At 37.6% G+C, this 22,909-nt stretch overlaps 2 protein-coding genes across 4 annotated transcripts; both read left to right on the top strand.

The window, feature by feature from the left end:
* The first annotated feature begins 6,195 nt into the window (after positions 1 to 6,195).
* LOC306859781 (MRG/MORF4L-binding protein-like) lies at positions 6,196 to 13,820 on the top strand. Of its 3 annotated transcripts, XM_079401036.1 has the most exons (6): positions 6,258 to 6,451; positions 6,933 to 7,054; positions 8,512 to 8,568; positions 9,424 to 9,505; positions 9,586 to 9,660; positions 12,613 to 13,483. In XM_079401036.1, exons 1-6 carry the CDS (start codon positions 6,316 to 6,318, stop codon positions 12,819 to 12,821), a joined length of 681 nt encoding a protein of 226 aa, XP_079257162.1. In that variant the 5' UTR covers positions 6,258 to 6,315; the 3' UTR covers positions 12,822 to 13,483. The 3 variants fall into 3 exon arrangements, with proteins under 3 accessions (XP_079257161.1, XP_079257163.1, XP_079257162.1); XM_079401035.1 differs by lacking the exons at positions 8,512 to 8,568; positions 12,613 to 13,483 and adding an exon at positions 9,862 to 11,089 and having other exon boundaries at positions 6,196 to 6,451; XM_079401037.1 differs by lacking the exon at positions 8,512 to 8,568 and having other exon boundaries at positions 6,238 to 6,451; positions 12,613 to 13,820.
* A 790-nt stretch (positions 13,821 to 14,610) lies between these two features.
* LOC306859417 (elongation factor 1-alpha 2-like) lies at positions 14,611 to 21,338 on the top strand. The gene is made up of 8 exons (XM_079400429.1): positions 14,611 to 14,656; positions 15,589 to 15,783; positions 17,807 to 17,986; positions 18,111 to 18,407; positions 18,542 to 18,692; positions 18,833 to 19,089; positions 19,182 to 19,416; positions 20,702 to 21,338. Exons 2-8 carry the CDS (start codon positions 15,640 to 15,642, stop codon positions 20,827 to 20,829), a joined length of 1,392 nt encoding a protein of 463 aa, XP_079256555.1. The 5' UTR covers positions 14,611 to 14,656; positions 15,589 to 15,639; the 3' UTR covers positions 20,830 to 21,338.
* The last annotated feature ends 1,571 nt before the right edge of the window (positions 21,339 to 22,909 follow it).

Here is a 22,909-nt window from a genome sequence, read left to right as displayed (position 1 = left end):
ACACAGTAACAACTGTGAAAGGTTATGTAAGCTGGCACAACTGGTACAACTCCCCTTACAAAAATTGACCATAGTCGATGTATTAAAATAAATAAATAAATACATTTATTATATTAAAAATAAATAAAAACAAAAAATGGTTACTATATAAACCGTGGTAACCATGCACAAATTAACCATGGAATTACTACAGTAACCATAGTTTAACCATGGTATTTGTACAATTGTGGTTACAAAATGTTAATCGATGCACCAAATATATATATAAAAAAAAACATGGTTAATTTTCATTTTGTTGAGGTAATATTATTGTGGTCTGTGCTACTTTCACATTTCTGTATTTGTTTGTGTTGTATTTGCAGCACGTTTCTGTTTTTGTAGCGCGTTTCTTTGTTTGTGATGTGAGGATTTGCAGCACGTTTTGTATTTGGTTGTGTTGCAAGCAGCACATGTGCTGTCAAACTGATGAAGATGTTTTCTTAATTTGCTGGTGCTTTTTCTATTTGCATGTGTTTTCTGAAGTTGCAGCGCGTTGAGTTCTTTCGGCCACCATACATACATACATACAGTGCCATCCATAAGTATTGGAACAGTGAAGACAAAATTGCTCTGTTGGCTGTGGAGTCAAGACATTTGCAAATATGATAAAAAGATTAATAATTAAAAAAAAAAAAAGACAAAGTATAAACTATCAATCAGAAGAAAGAAGGCATGAAGTAGATTGTGTACAACAAGATTGTGTTTTTCAGTAAAGATTTGGCCTGTAATAGGCTCTAGAAATTTGTATATTAAATATGATACAGTTTACAGGCTATTTTCATAAATATACTTATTGTTCAACAGAATTTTACAAAGAATGTTTAAATTATGAGAGCATAAATGTTCTAAAAATTTGGCTAAAATGTTTTAATACGCTTTGCCAAATAAGCATTATTTTTCAGTTAATTTAAAGGGGTGATGTATCCTGGGGGATACAAACATGAAAATGAAAAATAAAAGTCATGTTTTAAAAAAATAAATCATGAAATTGTATTATGTGTGCCCTAAAGAGATAGAAAATAGCAATAAATAAATTTTCTGATTTCTCTTTATGGTCTTGCCCTTTTTAGGGTTAACGACAAAAAAGAAGAAAACGGGCAAGCAAAAAGATCTGAGTGACTTTGAGAAGAGGCAAATAGTGATCTATCTCCGATGTTCCTGGTCCGCAGTGGTATTTACCCGAAGTGGTGCAAGGAAGAATAACCGGTGAAACGGTGTCAAGGTCATGGGCGCCCCAGGCTCACTGCTGAATGTGGAGAGTAAAAGCTAGACTATCTGGTCCAATCAAACAGAAGAGCCACTACAGCTCAAATTGCTGAAAAACTTGATGCTGGCCATGATAGAAAGGTGTCAGAATGCACAGTCGCAGTCTGCTGCGCAGTTAATTAATTTTTTTCTGAACTAAAAATAATGACTATCATACAGTTTACAGAGTACTCCCACTAAAATATCATATTCCAAAAATCTTGACAGGCATATTTAGAATAAGAAAATGGCAAATTTAAATGTTGCACATATGTATGGAAATGTAAATTTAAATACAGAAATACCTTGCCATTTTACATATTGCATTTCCATTTTGCATATTACATTTCAAATTGAATTTTGCTACCCATATGCTTCCATATTCAAGGTGCTAGAGAAGCCAACTTCTTTAAGCCAAAGTCACCAGTTCAGCTGCTGTTTCTTGCACTACATTTACATTTGTTATTTGTTTTAAAAAGTTTTCCTTTTATAGTTAGAAGTTTAAGAGGTCATATGAAAAGGAAAGCCTTATTTTTATAATGTAAATTCATCGTTGTTCAAGAAAGTCATTGTTGTAAATCAGACACCAACAATTTGGAAAACTCAATGGGGAATTCACACTTTGAGACACCGTTCTAATCTTTCTGGTGGTATATTTGTAGGTTTTCTTGTTTAATGTTCAGTATATTCATTATTTTTTCATTTTTATATGAACGCAACATTCTTTCATATGATGTATCTCTTGTGGCAAACTGCAGTTAGACCTTTGACTGAGATCTTGGGTAAGTGTTCTTCAGTGAGGGGAAAAAACAATCTTTAGGCCACAGCTAATCTCAAAAAGATACTGTTTCGTGTGAAGGCCAACCTGTTTGGACAACTTTATCAGTATAAAGGCGGGTGTGAGAACCTCACAGACAGAGCTTTCTCTGTACCATTTCTGCAGAAATGAAACAAAATAGACAAAATCTTTGACAGGTTTTTCATTCTCAGTTTCACATTATTAATTGATTTAGAATTTTTCCACAACAACCATACAGACAAAGATGGGATCCCTAGTGTGATTCGCCTGGACCTGAAAATGTCGGTGACTGATCACCCTAATCCAAAAAAAGAGTATTAGAAGGCCTTCACCACAGGGATCTCATTGAATTAAAGAAACGTGCAAAACAGTGAAACTGATTTTGAAATTCCAATTTTCATTTTAAAAATAATTTAAAGGATTGAATAAAAGGGTTTGAGAAAGCAAGTCCAAGCCTCCCACTCATTCCACAAGATAGTGGAACAGGTCTTACAAGGTCGTGAGAAAGTCCTGCAAGTTAGCGGGACAAGGTTGTGGGAGGGGCATTAGTGTACTGGAGGTACAAACAAGACTTCATGCAAGGCAGTGCGGAGCCACGCAATGACGGCGTGAGGGGTTAAAAGAAAGTCTTGGATTATTACTAAAGTATGGGGTCTGGAAGTAGCAAATTCAGGGTTGACCTAGAAGTCCTGGACAGTACAATTTATAAAGAAATGAAAAAGGCATATGGGGAGAAAATTATGGATGTGGAACTAGAATGGATTGGAAATCATGGATTTGGAGTCACGTTTACTGTGACAACTTTAAACAGAGTGAAAGACAGTTTGGAAGAATGTGAAAGTAAATTAAGACATGAAGGGAAACTGAAAAATAAACAGAAAGCCAAGTTTCTTACACACAAAAAGGTCATGAGTTTCTGTTTGGAAGAAGAAGATAAAAAACGAGCTTCAAATGAAATGCCATTTGAAGACAAGAGAAGAGGTGATACTGCTCCAAAATCTTCTCTGAATCCTTCTAGAGAACTGCCGTGCAAGGTGGATCACGACTTCAACTCCTGGCCACACCGCCAACCACCGCCATCGCACAGTGCATCAGCATCGCCATTCAACCGAACCCAAGCTCAAGAAACAGCAACAGCATCCACATCGTCATCCACGCCACTCAGAAACAAAAAAGGAGCTGTGATAACCCATGAAAGACATGGAATGAGAACCAGGTCTGAACGACCAAAGACTGAATCGGATGATCCAAATGAGGAAGGTCCGGAGGATGGGGTGGAGGCCCAGGTGGCTGGACCCAATGAAACAAACTTGGTGTTTCAACCGTGGTCAGAGAAAGGCTTAAGAGAAGCCATGACTCATCTCCCTCACCCCAGAGACTCCGGAATCAAGTTCGCTGATGAGTTACAGATCTTCTGTGAAGAATTCAGCCCCACCTTGCAGGAACTCAAACGCCTTCTTATGCTCAAACTGGGTGCAACGGACTGGCATAAAGTTGGAAAACACTTTCCAACAGCAAACACCGCCAGAACCCACGTGGAATGGAATCATGCTGACAACACACCGTATCGAAGAGCAGTGGAGCTTCTGTGTCAGCATGTTAAAACTGCATTCCTGGTCCGGGTGGATATTGCGAAGATTGACTCTTGCATACAGCGCAAGGATGAGGCTGTGCAGGACTATTATGTGCGACTGTATGAGACCTTCAACAAACACAGCGGAATAACAGAACCGCCAGACAGAGGTGATCAACCTGGTATTTGGGAATCATTCATGCGGAGCAGGTTTCTAAATGGACTGAGACCTGAACTGAGCACAGCAATCAAACAGAGCTGCATCGGATGGGAAAAGGCTAGACTGGATACAGTCAGAGATCATGCAATCCATGCAGAAAAACAACACGAGGGCAAAGAAAAGAAGAAAAAGGAAAGGAGTGAGAAAGAATTGCTCCTGGCAGCCCGCACTACGCATGTGACTCTGCAGGGGAAAACAGATCAACTAAAAATCAGAATTGAAAGCAAACGAGGGCGAGGACCAAGACTGTCAAAAGTCGATCCAGACACCTGCTTTTTTTGCGGCGAGAAGGGACACTGGAAAACAATTGCCCTAGCAATCGGACAGCAACTGGAGTGACTAAAGCCAAGGCAGACTGAGAGGAGAGAGGGGGGCCGGAGTAGAGGAAGTGACTGCTGAAAGCCCTGCAGAAACTTGCCGACACTGATTCACTTACTAACCTTTCTGCTAACAGCAGCAATGAAGGCTTGCTTGCTTGATTGAATGAATGTATTTCAAAATTAGAAGAAGCCATAAAAAAAAAAAAAAAAAACGGTCAAGGATGGCTTGCCAGTGCCAGCTGAAGGAGTTTTGCACAATATCAAGCCTGGAGATTTTGTGGTGGTCAAGGATTTGAGGAGGAAACATTGAAAGTCCAAGAGGTGGAACGGCCCTGGAACTGGATAAAGGGAATGTTGCAGAAAGCTGAATATATTGGGTTGATGGTTAATACTGGCTGTGATACTGTTTTTGCTATGTTTGTGGCCTTGTGTGATGAGCATGATCAGATGATGATTGTGAAACAGGAAAAGGGTTTAAAGCAGGTCATTGTCTGTGGTATGAGACAAGAATTTAAATGGAAAAACAAGGTGTTTTTTTATTGTCTAAATGCTGAAAGGTTTAACTCCCCCCAAGCTAGCTACATGTGATAGGAATTTCTATGTTCCGCAAAAAAAGCAAAATGCTCATTCTTGCCCTATGAGAGTGACGGTGTGTTTTGAATCTTAGTATATTAGCACACTTGAAGTAAATATAGGGGAATGTAAATACTGTAATCAAATAATAATCAAAAGGGGGAAATATGACAAAGTAGATTTTTTTTATTTATCTTTTAATTTGTATATCATCTACTCAATATTCATACGATGCATCCTTTTTATATTCTGTGTGTATGTGGCAAACTGCAATTTAGTGAGGGGTACAACCAATCTTTAGCCCACAGTTAATCTCAAGAAGATACTGTTTTGTGTCAAGGCCACCCTGTTTGGACAAATTTATCAGTATAAATGCATGCGTGAGCTTTCTATGTATGTGAACTGGCCATTTCTGCAGAAATTAAAAGACAAAGACAAAATCTTTGACTGGTTTTTCATTCTCAGTTTCACATTTATTAACTGATTTAGAAGAATTTTTCCATGACAGGGCAGAGGACAGGACTGAGCAAACAGGGAACGTTTGGTTTTCTAACCAGCATAACACAACAAAGCAATAAAATCAAGTGATAAAAGAATCATTTTAAATGTAAATCTGTGTTAACGACTCATATTAAGGACAAGTAGAATTACCTTTTGTGCTTCACTTGGTATCTGTTTCTGAGGCATTGTACATTGAAGAGTTGTGCCGCACACCATGCAACCCCATTGGTCCAAACTCTGCTTCACATAACTGCACATTAAACATCAAATATGTTATGACGTGATTGTGATTGTGTTTTCAGTGTGAACAAATTGCTTGTTGCTGGACATTTGTCTCTTGATATGATTAGGCGTGGATCATACAGTATAATATAGGTGATGTACACTTATTAATGAAATTAACTTTTTTTTTGTACACTATGCACTAGAAATTAATTAATTAATGTTTATAAAATCAAATTGTGCATTGGCAGATTTAGCTAAACACTGTTAATTGGCCAATCTCAAAATGGGCAAATATTGTCTGATTTATCATTAGTATCTATTTCTTCATCTATTAAACAATTTTAAACAGAAAAATACATTAATAACAAACCCCTGTAAGGAAATTCTGTTGTGAAATTAAAATATTCAGATTAAATAAAAGGACAAACCTTGAAATTATGAAATAATAATATAAATTGCTTTAAATGAATGTGAACAGACAATTAGTAACAAACTCCTGCAAATAAAAAAGTGTGAATTGAGTGTGTAAAAAAAAAAGGGCAAACCTTAGAATTATGATTATATAAATAATAATATGTTGCATGCATTATTAAATAATAAAAGCAATACTGACAATAGCATAAATAAATAACTAGAACTATTCCAAAGAAATAAAAAGCAAACCTTAAAACCTTTTTTTTTTTTTTTCAAATAGCCAATCAGTAAACACTTGATGAAACCACACAATGCATCTATCATAATTAGTGTGTCTGTTATTAATCTGTGATCGTGGTGTTGATGAACTAGACCTGCAGCAGTGTGTCTGTGTCTCTGCAGAAACATGGGGGAAGCGGAGATTGTGCCGTCCGACGAAAAACAAGCAGAAACCGGCATCTGTACCGCCGAGGAATCGATTGTATGGAGTCAAGAAGTAGAAGTGTGTCTTTTTCACGCAATGCTGGGTCATAAACCCGTAGGTAAGACGAATTCATTCTTGATTTATGTGAATAACAGGCCCTGAACTCCACACGTTAAACAATAGCTTATAACATTATAAGACCATATGCTCCGATTAATTAATAATACAATTACTTAATCATACCAATACGATTTTAAAATACTAATAAAGCGTTGTAGAGTTAATTTGAAGGGTTTTCAGTGATTCTTTATTGAGCTTTATCGACTCGCTAATTGTTAAAATAAAATTGAATATAGTGATCGCATGCAAGGCTTTGATACAGTTTTGAGATATATTGTAGACTATCGTTTAATTTTTTAAAGCACTAATATTGTGTTTATGGATGGGAATATAACAGTGAATGTGTGTTGACGTTAGCAAACATTAGCGCGGATGCTAACTAGCATGATAGCATCGTGGCTAGGCTAATTTCCAGCAACACAAAGGTGTTTTGTGTGCTGCAAGGAGAGCGTTTCTGTGAAACTGTCTCATATCTTCAGGAGTGAATCGACATTTCCACATGATCTGTATTCGTGATAAGTTCAGTCAGAACATCGGCAGGCAGGTGTCATCTAAAGTCATCTGGGATCACCTGAGCACCATGTATGACATGCAGGCGCTGGTAAGACAACTCCACTCCTGCTTTCTTGGGTTTTGAGATTTATTTTATGATTTGCATTCACTGCATGCATTGTACATCACAATAATGTATTATATGTGGGATTCAAAACTCTAGATTGAAAATCTACTTTTTCAGTTCAACTTCTCATTGTTATGCAAATAATATAATAATAATAAAAAACTAGTGAGAAAAATGCTAAATAAAACATTAAAATAACCAAAAAAGAATTAAGAAAATATATAATTTATTTTTATTTTTTGATATAAAAGCAAGAAAAAACAAGCATACACACACACATGCACACAAAAGACACTAATGCACAGAAACACTCCTATACATCATGATCAGTTCATTTTTAATTGCATTTTTTAATTAAATATTCATTCAAATGACTATTTAATGAAATACATTTATGGTGTTGCTATGGCACAAGACAGTAGAGTCAATTTACTGTTAAAAATAAAATGATTTAAGCTGAAATTACCTGTTGTTCTCTTTTAAATTGGCCCAATTTAACTGAACAGCTGGCCCATTTTACCTGAGTGTTGTGCCATGGCTCAAGAAAGAAACTCTCATAATTTAATTTTTGCACATTTGAAAAATAAATATATTTAAGAGACCCATGCTAATTTATAAGAGTATCATTAGATCTCATGCATAGCTTATTTGATGGTATTGTAAGTCATTTACCAAAATGTGGCCCATTTTAAACTGACTTCACCCTATATATATATATATATATATATATATATATATATATATATATGTGTGTATGTGTATATATACACTGAGAATATAAAGATAAGCGAATTCAAAATATTAATAAAAATCCATTATAGTATCAATATATGGACCAATATACACTCACCTAAAGGATTATTAGGAACACCATACTAATACTGTGTTTGACCCCCTTTCGCCTTCAGAACTGCCTTAATTCTACGTGGCATTGATTCAACAAGGTGCTGAAAGCATTCTTTAGAAATGTTGGCCCATATTGATAGGATAGCATCTTGCAGTTGATGGAGATTTGTGGGATGCACATCCAGGGCACGAAGCTCCCGTTCCACCACATCCCAAAGATGCTCTATTGGGTTGAGATCTGGTGACTGTGGGGGCCATTTTAGTACAGTGAACTCATTGTCATGTTCAAGAAACCAATTTGAAATGATTCGAGCTTTGTGACATGGTGCATTATCCTGCTGGAAGTAGCCATCAGAGGATGGGTACATGGTGGTCATAAAGGGATGGACATGGTCAGAAACAATGCTCAGGTAGGCCGTGGCATTTAAACGATGCCCAATTGGCACTAAGGGGCCTAAAGTGTAAGAAGAAAACATCCCCCACACCATTACACCACCAACACCAGCCTGCACAGTGGTAACAAGGCATGATGGATCCATGTTCTCATTCTGTTTACGCCAAATTCTGACTCTACCATCTGAATGTCTCAACAGAAATCGAGACTCATCAGACCAGGCAACATTTTTCCAGTCTTCAACCGTCCAATTTTGGTGAGCTCGTGCAAATTGTAGCCTCTTTTTCCTATTTGTAGTGGAGATGAGTGGTACCCGGTGGGGTCTTCTGCTGTTGTAGCCCATCCGCCTCAAGGTTGTGCGTGTTGTGGCTTCACAAATGCTTTGCTGCATACCTCGGTTGTAACGAGTGGTTATTTCAGTCAAAGTTGCTCTTCTATCAGCTTGAATCAGTTGGCCCATTCTCCTCTGACCTCTAGCATCAACAAGGCATTTTCGCCCACAGGACTGCCGCATACTGGATGTTTTTCCCTTTTCACACCATTCTTTGTAAACCCTAGAAATGGTTGTGCATGAAAATCCCAGTAACTGAGAAGATTGTGAAATACTCAGACCGGCCCGTCTGGCACCAACAACCACGCCACGCTCAAAATTGCTTAAATCACCTTTCTTTCCCATTCTGACATTCAGTTTGGAGTTCAGGAGATTGTCTTGACCAGGACCACACCCCTAAATGCATTGAAGCAACTGCCATGTGATTGGTTGATTAGATAATTGCATTAATGAGAAATTGAACAGGTGTTCCTAATAATCCTTTAGGTGAGTGTATGTCAGGACAATTAATTGATAACTATAGTTTCCGAAGCATTTACTATAAATGTTCTACTCTAAGTCTTTTGAGAGTGTTAAAAATAGATATTGTATAGAGTTAACTATATTTAATTACATTTATTATCAGAAGTTGTCATTTAATTATTATAAAATTAATAATTATCAAAAACAATCTGCTGACGACTCCTCTTTTATTGCTGTAATTTCCAACAGGGATAAAAGAAAGTCGATTTCTACAATCCCTCTCAAATCTAATCATTAAATTACTGTTTGTTGCTGCAGCACGAATCAGAAATACTCCCGTTTCCAAACTCAGAGAAGAGCTTTGTGCTGCCTGAAGAGATCATACAGGATGTCAAGGAAGGTGAGCCGCTCTTAGTTTGTGTTGTGATTTACAGTTGATCCATTTGTTTTTACTGATTTACTTAAAAGCTCTATGCGCAGGTAAAGTGGGATCTGAAGATGACGTGAAGGAGGAGTTCAAAGAAGAAAGTGACCCACCTGCAACCCATGAAGAAGGTTCTCTTCTCCTTCACTCTCTTTTTTTATCTCATCTACTCACCCCTTTCTTTTACCTTTCCCTCTCTCTCTCTTTTTCTCTTTTGACGAAAGCGTCTGTTAAAACCTGCGTCATTGCATCACTTTTTTTTCTGGATCGTTCTCCCGTTGGCGTGAAGCTCAGCGTGGCTCACACTGGTCATTTGTGTCTCGTTTTCAAAGGTCTGGGTCCCAGTATGGCTGGCCAGGATTTTGCGAGGTATGGACAGAAGAAAACGTTTCGCTCTGTTCCAAAACTCCAGCTTGAGCTCAGTACAGACCAGCTCATTACCAGAGGCCTCTGTAGACAGCCTTCAGAGACCTCTGACCATGTGCGTCTTTCTCTCCGTTTTTCTTTCGCTGTCCTTCTTTCTCTTTTGTCTTTTTTTTTGTGTTCTGTGCACCCTAGCTTGTTGTTATTCTCTGTGTGTATGAAGCATGGCATGTTGAGGGTTTGCTTGGACAGGTTTGTTGAACAGCAGCAGTAGCTTTATATGATAATAAGATCCCTTGCAAGTTCACCGGTTTTTCCAGTCACAAGGTTGAAGCAATAATATACACTGGTTCAGCTTTCAATTTTACAGACAGTAAAATTTGGTTATTAAAATCTCAAACATATAATTCTAGGCTTGAAAAGCATCAGAGATACAAGTTCTGTTCCAAAACCTGGTGTTTTGCCCTATACTTATTGCCTACATGGCATATCAACTTTATAAATTACTGATTTTGAACCCTCTACATAGGCAGTGGTGTGCAAATAGCACAAGCACACTCAAAACATCTGTGGAGTCAGTGTTGTGTTTGCATGATAACACGATAAACCAATAAGCATAAGGTGTGTTCAGTCAGAATTATCATAATTATTAGACATTTATTTTCTTGAATCGATTTTATGTCAGCCCATTCTTGCAGCTTTCATTTCAGAATCTTTATCATATACTTGAATTCTTAAGAAGGCAATTTGTGCTGTCATGTCAAAACACAACATTAAGTGGGCATACAAATAGCACACATGCACTCAAAGCGTATTTTGAGTAGAATGTTGTGTTAGCATGTTGCCTACGATACAATAAGCTAATAAGCATAAGGTGTGTTCACATTTTTTCAGAATGATCATAATTATAGTTTATGACTTGAAAAATCATTCATGTCTTCAATGACTTGTAAACTTGGAATTTTCTGAGAGCTCAAATTTGTACAACCTGCTCAACATCATACACAAGCACGCAACTAGTAAGAAGATATTGTGGTTTTGTCTATTGATGACACGAATTGCCGAGATTCTGAGTCTGAGGACGTGAATGGCTCTGAGAAGAACTGCAGTATCTACAACATGCTGTGAACACAACAATATACAGGGTACACAAATATAGGTTCAAATACAGAATGGCAATTAAAACCATTACCATTTCTCTTGCTTTGCCCATCTAAGATTTTGCACTGCACATTGTAGTGCATTAGGGGATTCCTTTTCCACAATGCTGTCTTAATATTCAGCTAAAATGTAGGGTTTGGAACAGAGGGCCAGTCTAGTACCTGCTACTTGAAGTAACTTAATGGATAGATTTTGGATTATTGGTGAACTACTTGTGAATGAAGGCTTAAATTAACATTTTTGTTATGATTTACTCATCCTCATGTTGTTCCAAACCAAAGTTTCTTTCTTATGTTGAACACAAAAGAAGGTATCTTGAAGAATTTTGAAGAAGCAAACAGTTGTTGGTCTCCATTGACTTCCATATTAGGGAAAGAAATGCTATGGAAGTCAATGGGGACCATCAGCTGTTTGATTACCAACATTCTTCAAAATATCTTCTTTTATGTTCAGCATGAGAGAGAAACTCATACAGGTTTGGAATGACAGGAGGGTGAGTAAATGATGACAGTTTTCATTTCCGCGTGAACTATCCCTTTAAACTGTTACATTTTAAGTAGTAGTCATGTGTATGACTTAGCTATTTGCCTTTCAGTTGCTCATAAACACATTTATAAAAATTGAAGAAGTGACTTTATTAATGTGGAAAATGGCGAAAATAATATTTTATTAGTACCAGAGATTATTTCTCGTTCATCCAGGGGGCCGGGGCCCACAAGGGGGCCTCAGCGAATAATTTGAAGGGTCTGGAGGATTCCATAAATTTAAATTGATAAATAATTCTTAAAATATCTCAATTAAAATAAAACATAAGATGTGATCTGAAACTGTATTTCTTTTTATTTTTCCTCAATACCTAGTATTTTTACTGAGGAACATGCAGTTATGCATATATTGTGCATATTTATATTTTGGGAGTATATTATATCAATCATATATTATATTCCCAGTTTCTGTTAATTAAAAAAGTTTAAAAACCAGAAGCTTTGTCATAAATATAGCAGAAACAACAGAAATAGCTTGTTTGGGGGATGTGGGTATTTGTAATGGCAAAACCATTTTTTGGAAGTCAGCACATTATTAGTGCTTGAGCTTTAGAAGAAATACTTGAATTATTAAGAAGGCAAATTATGCTGTTATGTAAAGCTGATTATTTAAATGTGGTTGACTTTTCTCTTAGCACTAATTAAGGAAACTTTTTTTTTTTTCTAAAACGTAATCTATAAATGACAATTTTATAGACATGCAGTTAAAGGTGAAGTGTGTAGTTTCTGTGACACTAGCATCACCAAACTGAATTGCAAAAATGTCTGCTTAATTTTCTACCATTGTTTGGACAAACAGGTCTTTCCGCCACTAACTTTGACAATTGGTTATGCTAATGTCAGGCTTCATTTAGTGCAGAAATTGCACACCACTTTTTAATTATGATAGAAATAATTAGTTTAGGTGTAAATACGTTTTTTGTTTTTAATGGTGTTTTTAATATGGTTTGTTCTTTGTGTTCCCATATCCCACCCTTTTTTCCCCATTTCCTCCCTCCCTTTTCCGTTCGTCAGGCAGCAATTCCTCCGTGAAGATGCCGGAGAGGTCGGGCAGCGGGCGCGAGAAAGAGAGAGAGCGGGCAGAGAGGGGGGGCTCAGGTGAGACGGGCAGCGGGTTGAAAGAATCAGCCGGGGAAAAGAGGAAGAGGAGTCGAGCCGTGGAGAAGGTGATGAACTCCAGCAACCCCTCCAGCCCTGGAGGAGCCAAGCGCCGCAGGACGTAGCCGCAGCTTGCAGCAGGACGACTTGGGACATCAGACATTTGAAAAGAACTGACGGAGAAAGGTGTAGCTAATATTGGTCATGTTAGAGCCAATGTGAAAGTGAAATGACATGGCATGCAGGGGATGTGTGATGTTCGTGTGCGTTATCTGCAGTCCAGAGGTTCACTGCGAGAGGCGTTCCTGTGCTTTAAGCGTTCTGAGCTGTTCACTGACAGATGGAGGAAATGCAGACGAAGGAAAGTCTTTGGTGGTTGTGTAGGATCTGACTAGACTGATGGGGAAAGTCTATGATAAACAAATAAGCTTTCCTCTGCTGAGTTTGGAAACAAAACGGCAAATTTGAAAAAAGATTTGTGGGAATTTTAAGTGGTAGCTTTATTTTATTTTCATCAGAGCTGACGTTCTTGAGACGGACCAGAGAATCAACTAGTTTGTTGTGTGATTTATTAGAACTTACACTGCAAATAAGCTGAGCTAGACATGTTATTAACTGTATGAAATAACTTGATTCTATTAGCCAATTAGACGGTCATTGATCAAATGCTTAGGAAATAGTTGATAATTGCACTGTTTCTGAGTCATGTTTGATTTGAAATTTTTGACCGAATGTGTGTTAAACACATCAGGAGTATGTCCCTGATTAAAAAATGGTAGTGAACCATGTTGGTCTGATTTGACTTAATTCCTAATTTGACAATGAATAATATTTAATATGTTAGCCTCCCTTCTTTACGGTATTCTGGTAAACACAAATGATCCAATAGGAATTTAAAATGGTTTAACTTCCAATGACGCCACAGGAGAATCTTAGAATTTTAGGTCTTTTTAGAAACCAAATATCTTGCAATGATTGGAAGAACACTGGCACACTAACACTTTTTTACTCTGTCAGCGGGTGATACTTACACTGCTTTTCAAAAGATTGGGTTCAGTTGGATATTTACTGTGACTTAAAGTGACAGACATTCGATTTCTATTTCAAATAAATTATTTTGAACTAAAAAAAAAAAAAAAATATATATATATATATATACACTGCCCTCCAAAAGTTTGGAAACACCCCTGGCAAATTGTGGTTTTGGACGATATCAGCATAAATAATTTTTTGGTGCAAATACATTAAAGTAACTTGACATTATCATTGAAGACCAGCAATAAAATATGTGTATATATATATTTTTTTTTTTTTACAACTACTAAAAGAAGTCTTTTGGTCTGTATAGGAGGCAGAAAAAAAAAGAAATGCCTGAGAGACCTGATCACCTGATCTTCTGATGTGCTCTACAAAATACACATTAAATGGAAGCATCTATATCAAATTAGCAGAGGAATGGGTGTCAACATGTAATTTATTGATGTATTTTCAAAGAACAGACCCTTATAATAAACATACAATTTCTGCTGTACTAAAATACTAACTACAGAAAGAAAGTTACAACTAGAATATCCTGGTAATAAACATTCTTAATAATAATAATACATGTATATTAGGAATCTGTCGGTGTCATATTTCAGACCCACCCAGGGAGCCAATCCGATTCTTGTCCAGCAGGAGTTAATTGAGGATAAGATGCTGAGTCACTGAACACTGCTCTATTCCAGTGTGTTCTTCCTCCATCTCTCGTACTTTTCCTCTCAGCTCGTTTCTGCTGCTGTTGCAGCGGTCTCACTGCAGTCCCTCACCACCAGCCTCCCCCCACTTTGAGTGCCGCATTGCTGTATCAAAGTGGGGTGAGTTCATTACGTACACAGACTTGGACTGTGTACGTACCTTTGCAGGAGCACAGAGTGTCTTGTTTGTTGAGGGGAGAACAGGGTCTGCCTGTCAGCTGCAGGTAAGAGGCCACAATCATCCTCCTGCTGATAGACTTTAACTACTCAGCTTTTTTCTGTTCTGTGTTTTTATTTAGTACTGCTTTGAAGCTATTCAACAAAATATTTACTTGTTATTTGAAGACAAATTAATAGCAGAATTTACACATCCTGTTCATGTTGTTTCCTCCTGCATCAAATACTGTTTGTGATGGTTGTGCATGAGTCACTGGTTTGTCCCGAGCAATGAAGCTACCCACTGTTTTTGACAAAAAGCCTCCAGGTACTGTAAGTTCTTTGCATATTCTGCATATTTGAGTTCTTCCCACGGTGGAGGTATGATTTTACCACCCAGCTTTAACAATCAATTGAGGAACTCATTTGACTATGGTTAAAACAATAACATGCTCAGTGAGGCAACATATATCTTGAAAGCCAAGGGTTTGTCCATTTTTTGATTGGTGTAATTTATAATTTTTTTGTTTCATAAATTCAAATATCATATTATGCAACGTCTTCGGGGTAGTACTAACTAAAAAGTCGATTCTGCAAGGGGTCTGTAAACTTGTAAGGAATGAGTTTTGAAAATGTATGTACATTAATGTTTTATGATTGTTTGGTCTGAATAATATTAATAATAATATGTTTTGAGATTGCAATTTTGCAAGCCTTTTGGTAAACTGGCAAAATGATTAATGAGGTCAAATAGTTATCTTATTCATGTATTGGTCATGACAACTGTTCAATATTTTATATAGTATATAATGTTTTATAATTGTATAATTTATGTTGTGAATTTTATCTGAAATATTTATCTCCCATTTTATATTCAGAAATGGCCTTGATTAGCTTAGTTCTGCTGTGCTCTGAAGATCGTTTACTGAATTGTGATCTTAGAATGAAAGTACATGTTGTGTCTATGTGTACAAATGTTCTTTGTCTGCGACGGCTGTAGACAGAAGAAAGCTCCATCCCTTCCCATCCTTTACTCCTGTCTTGTGCCATCATGGGGAAAGAAAAGATCCACATCAACATTGTGGTCATCGGCCATGTTGATTCTGGGAAATCCACCACTACTGGGCATCTCATCTATAAATGTGGAGGAATTGATAAAAGAACCATCGAGAAGTTTGAAAAAGAGGCTGCTGAGGTAGGCAAACGGGATCTCAAACAATTTGGTGTTCAAGTGGAGTGAAATAACTGCATTTGAAGCCAGATTCTGAATAATTTTAAGTTGGTAAAGTAATAAACATTGGTCAAAGGAAAACGAGTTCAGTTGCACCTTTCATTTAAATTTAAGTGACCTTATCGGCAGAGCCAAATCCCTGATGCGTTGTGAGAATTGTGGTCTGTGCTGAATGATGGGTAACTCCAACCCACTTACTGTGTAGGGTAATTATGCAAGAATCTCATCATGAATCACACTATGCCTTCCTCTCCTTTCGTGCACTGGAGAGCAGAGGGAGAATTGCTGTGTAATTCCATTGAGACATTTACTCTTTGGAAGACGCCATTGGAGATGAAAGGAAAAGAAAAATGGATTTCTGGAGCAGGCAGAACCATTAGTCAGGCCCTGCACTTCTGTCTTCCTGACGCACATTAGACTGCGAGAATGAGACCCAAGTAAATGGGGGCAATCCCAGAGGGTCTTACACCTCACCTCTGTCTTTGAGGGTAACTTGTTCTTCAAGTAATAAAATGTATGGTAGTAAAACTCTGTGTGCACAACAAAGCCTGTTGGATTTGTGTTATAGATTTACTAAATATTAGGTACATTGGTAAGCTTGACTGAACGTTATCGGTACCTACAACAGGGATCAGGGATGGGCAACTCCAGTCCTGGACAGTCGTTGACCTGCAGGGTTTAGTTCCAATCCTAATCAAACAAACCTGAAAAAAATTAACTTTTGTCTTCATGATTGCTTGAAAATGGTGTGTTTGATTAGGGATGAAACTAAATTTATGTACAGTAGCCCTCAAGGGCCGCAGCTGCCCATCCCTGACCTACAAGCTTCTTTATCCAAGCAGGACTTTGTTGGATCATTGTGAAAATTGTTAAGCAGTTTATAAGAGTGAGAGTTGTCTAGAGCAACTGCCTTGCTCAAGGGCACAAGATGGGCACTTCTAGGACTTGAACCTATAACACTCCAGTTGTGAAATTTGTCATTAGACTTCTTATAACCTCAGTCAATAAGTGATTTAACTCAGTGGAACAATGTTGTGGCATAGAGTGCGGATATGAACTTACAACCTTCCATCTGTGAAAACTGTCAAAGAGACTTATTGCAAAGACAGAGCTGTGGTAAGTGATTTAACTCAATGCAACAACGTTGAGGCATAGTGTGTGGACCCTTGTAGGATATGAAACCACAACCTTTCATCTGTGAAAACTGTCAAAGAGACTTATTACAAAAACAGTCAGCTGTGGCAAGTGGTTTAACTCAATGCAACAACTTTGAGGCACAGTATGTGGACCCTTGGGGGATATGAACTCACAACCCTCCATCTGTGAAAACTGTCAAAGAGACTTATTGCAAATACAGTCAGCTGTGATAAGTGGTTTAACTCATTGGCACAATGTTGAGGCATAGTGTATGGACCCTTGTGCGATACGAACCTACAACTTCCATTTGTGAAACTTGTTAAGAGACTTATTACAAAGACAGTCAGCTGTGGTAAGTGGTTTAACTCATTGGCACAATGTTAAGGCATAGTGTATTCCTTACATGATTAAAACCTACAACCCTCCATGGTGAAAATTTTTACTTGATTTATTAATAGTTCTAGGGATAGTTCTCTGGAGCCAAGCTCAAGGGCAAAATGTTAAGGCATGGTATTTGAACCTAAAGTCTTTAACACTGCATTTGTAGTTTTCACATTTGGCACTGTGCAGAGTTAACCCTACAAAAGCAGAGATTCATTACCCTGGGTAAAAATGAGCTTTATACTGGTATTCAGGATTCTACCTCTGGAACACCACTATACAATCCAAGCAAAATATCAGTGTTTGAGAATTCATTACTATATAGGTGTTGGTTTTTGGTCAAATAACATATGTACTGTGACTGTCATAATCTTTGAATACGATTGCTTTTGTGTGTCCACACAACTTAACTTTTTCCTCAGTGAAGGCATTTACCCCTCTGTATGCTCACATACACATGTTTTGGCAGATGGGAAAAGGTTCCTTTAAATATGCCTGGGTTCTGGACAAGCTGAAGGCCGAGAGGGAGAGAGGAATTACCATAGACATCTCACTCTGGAAGTTTGAGACCGCCAAGTACTACATAACAATAATAGATGCTCCAGGACACAGAGACTTCATCAAGAACATGATCACTGGGACGTCTCAGGTATTTTACAAGAATTAGTGGCATATCGATGCTTGGCGAGAAGATCCCTATGAGCCTGTAGATTGAGTGACCCATGCAAAACATTAGTATATTCATCTTTAAACAATGTGGCTCTCTCTTCCAGGCGGATTGTGCTGTTCTAATTGTGGCAGCTGGAGTGGGTGAATTTGAGGCGGGCATCTCTAAAAATGGGCAAACAAGGGAACACGCCCTGTTGGCCTACACGCTGGGCGTCAAGCAGCTGATTGTAGCCGTAAACAAGATGGACTCCACGGAGCCATCCTACAGTGAGAAACGCTATGATGAGATTGTTAAAGAAGTGAGCGCCTACATCAAAAAGATCGGATATAGCCCTGCCTCGGTGCCCTTCGTCCCAATTTCAGGTTGGCACGGCGACAACATGCTGGAACCGTCTTCTAATGTGAGTCTCCTTGGCATGCGTGTGTTTGTGTTCGCTTTCAGCAGCGACCTCATACCGTTTTGCAGTTTCCAATTAAACTGTTGGCAGAATGCTAGTGATTTGATTAATAAAATCATCTCATTTGTGCTGTGCAGATGCCGTGGTTTAAAGGCTGGAAGCTGGACAGAAAGGAGCAGCATGCCAGTGGCGTTACTCTACTGGAAGCTCTGGATACCATCATGCCTCCAACACGCCCTACTAACAAACCCTTGCGTCTGCCCCTACAAGACGTCTACAAGATTGGAGGTTGGATTAACCCACACATTTTATAGGATGATGTAATTTTTAAGATCAACTTGTAATTATATTTTGAGTTCAGAAAGCTTTGCTTCATCACTATGTGTACAGAACATGCTTATTCAGAGATGCCATGTCTTGCTCCTCAGGTATAGGCACTGTGCCGGTGGGCAGGGTGGAGACCGGTATCCTGCGGCCCAGTATGGTGGTGACCTTTGCCCCAGTCAACATCACTACAGAGGTGAAGTCGGTGGAGATGCATCACGAGTCTCTGAACGAAGCTCTGCCAGGAGACAACGTGGGCTTTAATGTGAAGAATGTGTCTGTAAAAGACATAAGAAGAGGTAACGTTTGTGGAGACAGCAAGTCAGACCCACCTCAGGAAGCATCAGGGTTTACAGCACAGGTGGGACAACAGTATTTGTCAATTTGTTTGTTTGTCTTGATATCTTTCTTTATCTGTATCTGGATTTCTATTCTTCTCTCTTTTTTTATCAGGTCATCATTTTGAATCACCCAGGACAGATCAGTGCAGGTTACTCTCCTGTCATAGACTGCCACACAGCTCACATTGCCTGTAAGTTTGCTGAGCTTAAGGAGAAGATTGATCGCCGTTCAGGCAAGAAGCTGGAAGACAACCCCAAAAGCCTGAAGTCTGGAGATGCTGCCATTGTGGACATGATCCCAGGAAAACCAATGTGTGTAGAGAGTTTCTCTCAGTACCCTCCACTGGGTATGTGTCTGCTTCCCAACCTTACATAAAATGGATTATGAATCAATGAAGCAATTTTAGATTTCAGCAATTTTTTGTTTGGCTTTGTTTTGTTTTGTTTTCTTTTATGGTTTGTTTTGATTCTTTTTTTGTTTTGCTTTATTTTTGTTTTTTTATTCTGATTTCTTTTGTGTTTTTTTTTTGCTTTAAATTTTGTTTTTCTTTCCTATTGTTTGGGTTTGCTTTATTTTATGTTTTGATTTGCTTTGCTTTTGTTTTCTTTTATTTAGTTTGGCTTTGCTTTATTTTGTTTTGTTTTTCATAGTTTTCCTTTTTGTTTTGCATTGCTTGCTTATTTATTTTATTATTTTTTTCAGCATTTCTAGCAATATGAAAGTTTCTTTTGGCTGCATTTTCATGGTAACAAAGATGGGGTGGAAAATATTTACAGAAATTTACCTAAAGGCATCTTACAACCATATATATATATATATCTTTCGATGCTACTTGACTTCATCCTAAATTTATATATATATAAAAAAACTTTGTCTTTCTCTTTATTTATTCCTTCCCTTTCTAGCTTGAACAATGCCCGAAACTTGGTATTACGAGCACTTCCTGTGTCTGTTGGCCTCTTTAAGAATCGCTTTGTGTTCCCCAATTCTAAGTGGCTTTGGATAAAAGCATCTGCAGAATTACTAAACATTAAAAAGGGATAGTAGAAATAATTTTAACATCGAAAAAAAATCACTCAACAATTTGTGTCAAACACACATAATCAGTATAAAATATAACAAAACCTTGTGCAAGGCTCTGCTAATTAGCGCCTTGATATTTTTAGCACAACTCACTGCTGGTCACTCAGTCTCATGATTAATGAGATTCACTGCAGTCGTTATCAGGTTAAAGGTTTGACTCATCAGTGATGTGAGACTCCACATCATCCCTTTGAAAACATGAGTTCATGATTTTCACGTTTCTGTCTCTGGATTACATTTCCTCAGATATGCAACTCCAATAAAACTGATGATTAGGCCTGTTTCATTATACAGTCTCATGTCTTTTGACCCACTGTTTCACTGCGACATATAATTTTTATTGCATCTTGTTCTCATTATTTTTTTCCCCTTAAAATCTCCATTAAAACCAGTGTTCACAAAGAAAATCTTGTGTTAGGCACAGTTCTGACAGATGACTGTGGTTGAGTTTAAGTCTTTAGTCGGGTCACAAACACGCCAGAAAAAAACACTAGGTCTTTATGAAGCAATTTTCATGTTAAAAGAAATGTGTGTTTCTGTTTTCCCAGGACGCTTTGCTGTCAGAGATATGAGACAGACTGTTGCAGTCGGTGTCATCAAAAGCGTGGACAAGAAGATCGGCGGCAGCGGGAAAGTGACCAAATCTGCCCAGAAAGCTCAAAAATCTGGCAAATGAATCTGAATCTCAAAGTTACCTCAAGCCCCGTCCCAGCTTACATGCCCCTCTCATCTGGGCATGCTCAGTCTGTTCCCCCCGTGTGCTTGAAATATACACTCGAACCAACTGGAGCTTGATGGACTGAAGGAAATAATGAAAGACTGAAATTACATTTTGACTGGTTGCACTGTATATTCACTTTTACTAGAAGACCGGCACACATGTTGCATGGATGTCTGTCTTGATATATGCACGGCATCTATTAAATGAATGTAGCTGGTATTGCTGAGGTGTGTGTGTGTGTGTGTTTGTTTGTTTGTGGTGTGCAGTTGAAAGAAATCCAAATGGAAAACTGCTCTTTGGCCAGAATAATAATGATGATGTCCAAAGAAAATAAACTGCTGAAGTTTTGTATAGTTTATAACTGAGCATTGGTGGAAGGCTAATTGATCCAAAGCACCATTTATCTCCTTTCAGACCCTTGCAGCTGAAACCTGTGATGAATAAATCAAATATTCATAAATTCATAAATTAAATGTTTTTATTGTCTCTGAGGAGAAGAAAATGTATTCAGATATTAGTTTCACAATTTCATTAGTTCACATGGATATTTAATGCATAAGAGAGATATGGAAGAGACAGACAGGTCTGGTTGCTGTCTGCAAGGAAGAGCCTTGAGCTAAGATTTGATTCTGAGCTTTACTGTGCCCTCTGGGCATGAGTACAGCGGAAACAGGTCGTCAGATAAAGGATGCAAACAGAGTTCCGGGATGGACCGAGATAGGTGGTGGTTTATATAGATGTAGTGTTTTAATGAACTTGAGGTTCTAGTACTGGAGAGAGAATATAAAAACATCTGTCAAATAAACTAGAAGAAGCCAAGTGGTGACAGAATATTAACTCTGAAAGAGAAATGTTTATACTGTAAATATTATACTTCAGATATATGGATTTGCATTGTTCAAACATTTGGAGTACGTTATATTTTAGGTTTGTTTGTTTGTTTTTGAAAGCCTCTTATTCTCACCAAGGCTGCATTTATTTGATAATGATAAAAATACAGTAAAAACATAAGCTATTGTGAAATATTTTTCCAATTTAAAATGTTTTCTATTTGAATAAATTGTATAATGTAGTTTATTCCTGTGATGCAAAACTGAATTTTCAGCATCGTTATTATTATTATTAACATTATGTTGAAAACAGCAGCATTTATTTGAAATAGATTTTCTTGTAACAATGTAAAAATCACTACTATAATCAGTTTAATACGTCTTTGTTGAGTAAATGTTTTAAGAAAAAAACTAAAAAATCGTACTGACCCCAAACATCATCATAATCTGATTATTATTGTGTTCCAAAAATCTGAATCACATGCCTTGCTCTTTAAGGCTCAGTTGAATATATACTATATAATTTTAAATCATAAAATGTGACCTTGGTCTGGGTGAAGGGACCGATGTAAAATGACTAGAATTTTCTTAAAATTGATAGTCCGGTCCTTAAATTGTCTTTAGGCTCCTGTTTTGCTCTTAATCTGGGTTTTAGGGTCTAGTATTGGTCTTTGCATGACTCAGTACAGCCACAAGAGGTCACTAGTGTATTTGTCTGAAGGTGACTAATGAGCTTTTGGTCTGATCTCACTCTCTCTCTTTTACAAAGGTAATGTTTGTCTCTTGACTTTTAGCTTAAATCAAAACTCTTGAGAAAAAACAGATTTTCTCAGTTTATAATGTTTGGCTTCTCAGAGCGGTTTATTGAAATCTTCATGCACAGAGTTCACAAGCGATTGAACCAACATGTTTTTTCTTTATTATTTCACTTTTATTTAGCAATAGGCTTTCAATAAGCAAAGATGGTATTTAAAATGGTGGTCTTTACAGGTGCATTTTGGGTCGGGTCTGCAAACAGTGCAGAATGGTTTTACTGAAAGAGTTTTTTTTTTTGCATTGAAAAGCTTTCTCTTTTTTTCTAGTCACTATCGGTTCTTCAGAATTCCACTCACTGCTTTTTAAATGGAGTTTTAAATGAATCTGAGGCTGAATCACAGCAGTTAATGGTGGTCGGCTCTGCTGTGGTATGAATGGCGATGGAGGCT

This window comes from Barbus barbus (assembly GCF_936440315.1).
Source record: "Barbus barbus genome assembly, chromosome: 40".
Taxonomy (NCBI): domain Eukaryota; kingdom Metazoa; phylum Chordata; class Actinopteri; order Cypriniformes; family Cyprinidae; genus Barbus; species Barbus barbus.
This window is presented reverse-complemented; position numbering and strand designations above follow the sequence as displayed.

Coding starts and splice junctions, on each gene's coding strand:
- LOC306859781 (XM_079401035.1), top strand. CDS start 6,316: ATGGGGGAAGCGGAGATTGTGCCGTCCGACGAAAAACAAGCAGAAACC. Junction 7,055..9,423: donor TGTATGACATGCAGGCGCTG/GTAAGACAACTC, acceptor TTGTTGCTGCAG/CACGAATCAGAAATACTCCC. Junction 9,661..9,861: donor ACCTGCAACCCATGAAGAAG/GTTCTCTTCTCC, acceptor TCGTTTTCAAAG/GTCTGGGTCCCAGTATGGCT.
- LOC306859417 (XM_079400429.1), top strand. CDS start 15,640: ATGGGGAAAGAAAAGATCCACATCAACATTGTGGTCATCGGCCATGTT. Junction 17,987..18,110: donor TGATCACTGGGACGTCTCAG/GTATTTTACAAG, acceptor TCTCTCTTCCAG/GCGGATTGTGCTGTTCTAAT. Junction 19,417..20,701: donor CTCTCAGTACCCTCCACTGG/GTATGTGTCTGC, acceptor CTGTTTTCCCAG/GACGCTTTGCTGTCAGAGAT.